We start from the raw sequence: 7,595 nt of genomic DNA, 5'->3' as shown, positions 1-7,595 counted from the left end.
AAAACTCAAAACGTCTAATTTAATCCTCTTAAGAATATTTTATATTATTCATTTTAAAAATTTAGTTTTAAATCGGCCAAGCGGCACCACTTGTGTTTTAACGACTCAAAGATTAAAAAGATGTCACATCTAATTAATCAGATTTTTAGGCAGAAAATTAAATTAAAGTACTTATAAAAAACAAATTTTAGAACTATTAAGTTATACAATTTATTTCCTTATAACTGATAGATTAAAAGACGATACATTTAATAAAATATTTCTTTTTTTTTAGAATATTTATTAGAAACTAATTAAAATTAATATATGTAAAAAATGATATGCCTTAAAAAATGTTTAAAAGAAACAAGCTACATAAAATCTAAGGTATTAAAAAAATAGATTTTTAAATATATAATGAAAAATAAAATAAAAAAGAAAAGGAAAAAAAGTTATATATAATAATGATGTGTAAATATGAAAAGTTTTAGTAACCCTAATATTACTCCAACCAAAAGAGGCGCCGCTACAGGAAATTGCAGAAGAGAGAATAATGCAAAAAAAAATAGAGGAAATCGCATATGAAAGGAAAATGCATACGAAAGGAAAACTCAGGGAGATGCAGAAGCAAAGCTAAAAAGATTACAACTTAAAGGAAAGAAAGAAAAAAACCTTCCCTCTTAAATATTAATAAATTTATCATCTACAACATGTGATTTAACAAATATATTAGAAATATTTAAATTTATTATTAACAGTATCTCGATACTAATCTTAAAACATAACAATTGATATGAATAAGGAACACACATTTACCTGTGATTCTTTTTCAATTATAACTCCTTATTCTTAGATTATTTCTCAGTCTAGAAGATAAAATACAAAAGTTGAAGATTGAGTTGAACATTTTGAACAAAAAAATGTTCAAAGAAATCTAAGTGAAGAAGAGGTTGAAGAAAAATTAAATGTCATCACATTACACAAGCTGTCAAGCCTAGCTAATTTGTAGTAGTCAACGGCAAAAATCCATATCGCTAAGGTTGAAAGAGGATGATGTGAATACTATGTTTTATTGCATAAGTCTTTTTAGCTTAAAAAGTTAAATGAAATTTTGTGTAGAAAATATTTGATAGGTACTTATACACCTACTACACAATTTGAGAGAGAAATATGATGTGATATATTCGTCATGTGATAAGAGAAAGAAATAAAGAAAACATAAGTAACTTTGAATTTCACCAAATCTAAGGCGGTGATGCTAACATATATTTTCTCTTAGGAAAAAAATAAAACATGTTGTGTAGGAATGTGATTGCTCTAAAAGCTCAAACCCTAATGGTGTGTTAATGGATTTTATTAAGTACTTTTTTGGGAGAAAATAAAATCCAATTTTGTTTGATTCATTTTAGAATTTCATGCAAATCAGAGTGATTAATGTAATTTTAAAATAATTTGCTAAGATTGAAATCCATTTCTCATTTATAAATTTGAGTTTCGCTTTGTTTCATAATGCGAGAGTATTGTCTCGCTGTGTGATGCAATGTCATTCTCACAATATGAACTTTGACTTGTTTTGCAGTGCAAAAAACCTATCTCGCAATGTGTAACCTATTTTTTCATAATCCTAGCCTCTCTACTTGGTCTCTTGGTGTAAAGCATACGACTTACGATACGAATCAGTATAAATTTGCAAATTGATAGCTCGCACCACAGTTCGAAGCTTATGTTTGTATTGTGAAGCAATGTTTTACGAACTAACTTTTAAGGTTTTTCACTATTTTTCTCTGTTACACTGTGCATGAAATTCTTGATTAAATAATATTCATCTTCTCCATTGAGATTTTAAGACTTACATTCATGAGTTATGGTTTGTCCATGTTTTCCTTGTCTAAGAGTTGCCCTTGAGTGAGCTGAAAATAAACATCACTTGATCGCTACGAGGAACCCATTTCATGCCACACTAACCCATTTGTGATCTTTGATTTTAATTATGGAAGTACTAAAAGTTCTATCTATATATTTTTAAGGTGTGGACTTAAGTATAGGTAGTCTTGTTTCCAACCCTTTTATACTTTTTGTTCATCTTTTTTAACTTTGTTAGTGACCTCAATGTAGTTTTGGTACCATATATCAAGTTTCCAACATCTAACGCGAGGTAACAATTGGGTTGTGCAAACTCTATTTTACTAAAAATAAATTCTTATCTAGTAGTAGTAAAACGGTGGTTTCTCGTTGTCCTTGGTTCTAGGTGTTACTAAGAAACGTTCATGATGCAACTGTAAGGGATATCAAGAAATCAGTGTCTCTTTGGTCTTGAGTGTTCTCTAGCCAATTTTTTGTTTTCCTTTACTTCAAATTTAATGGTTATTATTAGAGATGACAATGGGTAAGGTTTGGGTAGGATACTATAGTACTCGTTCTCATACTTGCGGTTTTAAAAAACATTCATACATGTGTATGTATCCTTTTGAGTATCAACTTTAATACATGTACTCTTACCCTCTGCGTACCTAAGTGCCCGTACTTATACACATTACACACGTTTTAATTAAAATAGGTCGATAAATAAATAATATTGTTGTGATTAAATTTAAAAATTATCTAAATATATTAAATCTAATCTTAAAGTATTATAAACCAAAATATTTTATGACTCAAAAATTTCAAATGAACACTCGTTACAATTCACATTCAAATATTCATCATAATACTTTATGAAGTTGTAAGTCCTACCACAATATTATTTGAGATCTATAAAAAAATTGATAGGAAATTGCAAATATAATTATAAAGTCACGATTAAACATAATTCTTAGTTATAAAGTCATAATTATTAACCTATTTATCATAATCAAATTCTTAAAAAATTTGCAAACATTTATCTTTCGATTATAATATTATAGTGGTCCAATGATATTAATAGATGTTAAAATATAAAAGAAAAATATTAATTAAATTAAACACTAATTTTGTATATTTATATAAGTGTGAGTGCAGGGCAGAGTGGATACTATAGTACCCGTATTCGCATCGATAACCGTTTAATTTTGCGGGTAATTACTCGTCCCCATAACCATATCTATTATGCAGATTTTTACCGTTGTAGTATTTTTTTGCGGATATCCACTGAGTATGTATCTAATTGACATTCCTAGTTATTATTTAAAACTAAATATTATGAAAGTCTAGGTTTTAGACTTCCACGATATTTACAGATCTGTCTCTACCAATAGTTTATCAACTATTTAATTAGTTTCTAAACAATTTATTGGCGGCTTTTATCATTTAACAAATGATTTTTTTCTCATTAAACGAAAAATTTCTAGTAGGGTTGAGAATGGCGTCATAACGTAAAAAGCCTAGTATGAGATTTTGAACTATCATTATAGTTATTGGAAATTAAAATTCTCCAAGACACCAGAATTACAAAGAGTGAGTATCAGAAGACACAAAAAGTTATTCGTGAGTATAAAAATCATCACTCATTAATCATCACAAACCACAAAATTATGTAGCATCAAGATATGCATGCCCAATTAAATGAAAGTTGTATCATCTACTAGAGACAAGAAATGTAATTAATGCAAAAGTAGATGCTTTTGCAATGGAAGTTAGGAAGAATGTGCTTTGGGATTCAAAAACTTGTGAAGGTAAATCTTGTAAATCATCACAAATTAATAATAGCAAACTATTAAAGTATATTGCTTTGAGAAATATATGTTCAATTAAATGAAATGAAATTGCAGCATCAATTGCAATTATAATTAGAGTAATAAACAAATAATGTCATTAATAATAAAACAAGTGTACAAATAGGAATTATCATTACGTTTACCTATAATTGAAATTTACTAAGCCACAAAAGATTATTAATGTAAAGCACATGGTACTCTTTTGTGAAATAGGAAGAGTCGTGTGCATTGGAAGGAACAAAGATGCACCATTATGCCTAGGAAATCAACATGAATTTGACAATCACAAACTATTAAATTATGTTTGCATCCAGAAATACATGTCCAATTAAATAAAAGTTGTATTATCTACCTGAGACGTGAAATATTATTAATGTAAAAGTGCATACTGTTGCATTGGAAGTTAGGAAAAATGCACTCTGGAAGATACAAAAAGTGTGGATGCGAGTCTTGGAAATAATAAACAAAACATTAATCATGGCAAACACTAAAATTATTTTGCATTGATATAATGCATGTTCAACTAAATGAAAGTTGATGCATTTTCTAGAGACACTAATAAGAAATATCGTTATGTTTTGTTTAACTGAAATTTAAAAAGTCACGAAATGTTATGATTGCAGCAAAAATTGAGAGATAGGGATATTATGTATTGAGAGAAACAAAAATTGTAGTACAATATAGGGCTGGACAAACGGTCGGGTTCGGACGGATTCGGGTTTATTGATATGCGTGTCACGGGTTTAATCGATTTTGCGGGTCGAGTTATCGGTTTCAATTTGTATGGACTTTGAAAATTGTGGTCCAAAAATTTATCTATGAAGATTTTTCATAAAACAGTGGTTTACATTTTATTTGTATGGACCACAAGATAATTTAACTTAAGCTCCATTTTTTAAAACAATAGTTTACATCAACTATCATTCAAAATAAAAATTGACTTATAAACATAAAGGATCAATAGAATAGATTAATAGGGCCATTAATTAAGAACATATTAGGACCTTCATCTTTGGTAACAAACCTAAATAATACGGAAAACCTAAACAAGGCCATGCTATTTAGGATTTCATCCAAATCAAAAGCTTGCCAACATCACCCAGAATGAAAAAGTAATTATATTTTACAGTCATATGGAAAAGTAATTATATTTTACAGTCATCCAGAAGTATTTAAATAAATATATATTTCAATCCAAATCTATTTATAAACATAGTAAAGTAATATTTTTGATATGGCTGATGCTGTCGTAGTTGTACGTATAACAAAAATGAAATTAATTTCATAAGAATATCAAGAATATAACCTAATGTTAAATAAATTAGAATACATCAACATAAATATATAAAGTTTAAACTATAACCTTGAAATTCAACTCCCCTAATGTGAGATAACCACTTCGAAGTTGAAAATGAACGGTTGAAAATGAACCACCGCCAATTCTCTTGCCACTAGCATATTGGAAAAATAAAAGCTTGAGTACAACATATTCATAGTCAATTAAGTTCTTCTTATATCAGTTTAAATACTAAATGCAATCTAACTAGTTGATAACCAATTAAGTATCAATTTAAATACTAAATACAATCTAACTAGTTGATAACCATTTAAGTTCTCATTCTATCTTTAAATACAACATAATCAGAACATAACCAATTAAGTTCTCAGTTTATAAATTTAAATACAACTAAATTTTCAATTACAAACTCAATTTAATGATACATAAAAAAAAAAAAATCAAGGCAGTAACTTCATCTTTCACATGTGGAAACATGAGTAAATTTGTGTGGTTTCCAATAGTGATGTTCATTTAACAGCTGGTGACAATCAAACACAAAATTAGTACCCAATAATTCAGACATTTCAGTAAATATAATCAGTTCATAACCAATTAAGTTCTCTTTATATCAGTTTAAATACTAAATACAACCTAGCAAGTTGATAATCAATTAAATTATCATTTTATCTACTAATACAGCATAACCAGTTCATAACCAATTAAGTTCTCATTCTATCAATTTAAATACAACATAATCAGTTCACATTATAATATAAACTATTAAGTATGGCAGAACAATAATGCTAATTACTAAGTTAAAAAAATATCAAGTCAGTAACTTACCCTTTCACATGTGGAAACATGAGTAAATTTGTGTGGTTCCCAATAGTGAAGTTCATTTAAAAGCTGGTGACAATTAAACACAAAATTAGTACCAAATAAAAGATGGCCAAAGTTTCTCTTACCATTGCTGCCAAAATAGGGTAATGAGCAGTGTTTTGCTTCCACCAAATCAAAATGTCAAACTTATCACAATCTACTGAACAAGCGTCACTTAAGTACCTCTCAAGTTTGTTTTGTTTATCAATATAATCCTTTTCTTTTAAGTGTTGTTTAAAGGCATCTACCCGTGCAAAAAATGATGGCTTTTTAGGGGGTAGATTGTTCAACAGATTGAATAGCAACAGACACAACACTACGATCATGTGCAGATTAGTACTAAGTGTACAATTTCATTAAATTGTCCTTAATATTTCCAGCCTTCACCTTACCAACGTCCTCACCGTACATGTTATCAAAAGTTCACTCAATATACCTTAATTTATAACGAGGATCACATATCACTCCAAAATAAAGAAAACGATTGATTTTTTCAATGTCACCCCAATATTTATCATATTTTCCCTTCATATACGAGCCCATTACAGCCATAATAGTATTCAGGTTCATTGATGTTTTGTCAAGCTCACATTGAATAGAAGCCAAGTTATGAAAAGCTGTGTGCAGGGACACTTGTTGCGACGATGAAAAAACCTTTGTCGCTCCAAAGAAAATCTTTAAAAATCCAACAAATGCTCGGAACTCTCTCCCAATCATCAGAAGTAGGAGGACCAGCAACCCCAAACCAAGTCAAATACCCAGAATCCTCACTCTCTAATTTATCAAAAGCTGCTTGATACTTTTCAGCAGCTTCCAACATCATGTATGTTGAATTCCACCTTGTGGAAACATCAAGACTAAGAAGTTTTTTATATGTTATATTACAAATATCAATGCATTCCTTAAACTTCAAAGCTCTTTGTGGAGAAGAACGGACAAACCTAATTGCATTACACCTCTTCAATTTTCCTACCAATAGTGTCCCCTTTGTGATTTGACACTAAACTAAAGCTTATAATGCGTTTCTGATAGTTCCATTCTTTATCAATGAAATGAGCGGTAAGGGTCATATAACCGAGATTTTGAACGGATGTCCAACAGTCAGTAGTAAGAGCTACTCTACTACAATCAGATTTGAACAATGCCTTCAGCTTCAATTTTTCAGCAAGATATAGTTGAAAACAATCCCTAGCAATAGTCCTCCTTGAAGGGATGGTCATTTGTGGCTGCAACTGTCTACATAATTGTTTAAAACCCTCACTTTCAACCACTCTAAACGAATGTTGATCAAGAATAACAAAAAGGACAATGGCATTCCTACATGCTTGGGCATTGTGTAACACCCCAAAATTTTCCTATATATTATATATGTATCTTTTTAGTAATTGCTATTATTACGAAATGAGCGGTAAGGGTCATATAACTGAGATTTTGAACGGATGTCTAACAGTCCGTAGTAAGAGCTACTCTACTACAATCAGATTTGAACAATGCCTTCAGCTTCAATTTTTCAGCAAGATATAGTTGAAAACAATCTCTAGCAATAGTCCTCCTTGAAGGGATGGTCATTTGTGGCTGCAACTGTCTACATAATTGTTTAAAACCCTCACTTTCAACCACTCTAAACGAATGTTGATCAAGAATAACAAAAAGGACAATGGCATTCCTACATGCTTGGGCATTGAATCTTTGGCTTGATGGAACTAAACTACCACCATCACCAAAAGAAAGGTTTGTTTGAGTGGGGTCCTTAAGAATGTGGGCTG

The 7,595-nt window shown here is 29.9% G+C and overlaps 1 protein-coding gene across 1 annotated transcript in view; it reads right to left on the bottom strand.

Moving 5' to 3' along the window:
• Window positions 1-6,436: 6,436 nt before the first annotated feature.
• Window positions 6,437-7,595, bottom strand: part of LOC140920497 (zinc finger BED domain-containing protein RICESLEEPER 4-like) — a 4,553-nt gene continuing 3,394 nt past the window's right edge. The window contains exons 3-5 of the mRNA XM_073368780.1: window positions 7,297-7,592; window positions 6,784-7,184; window positions 6,437-6,686 (exon numbers count right to left, since the gene is read on the bottom strand). Coding sequence (XP_073224881.1) covers window positions 6,437-6,686; window positions 6,784-7,184; window positions 7,297-7,592 — 947 coding nt within the window. The remainder of the gene's footprint in view (window positions 6,687-6,783; window positions 7,185-7,296; window positions 7,593-7,595) is intronic.

Source organism: Cicer arietinum, chromosome 5 (assembly GCF_000331145.2).
Source record: "Cicer arietinum cultivar CDC Frontier isolate Library 1 chromosome 5, Cicar.CDCFrontier_v2.0, whole genome shotgun sequence".
In the NCBI taxonomy this organism is placed as follows: domain Eukaryota; kingdom Viridiplantae; phylum Streptophyta; class Magnoliopsida; order Fabales; family Fabaceae; genus Cicer; species Cicer arietinum.
The sequence above is the reverse complement of the archived record's forward strand: the minus strand, read 5'-3'. Positions and strand labels throughout refer to the sequence as shown.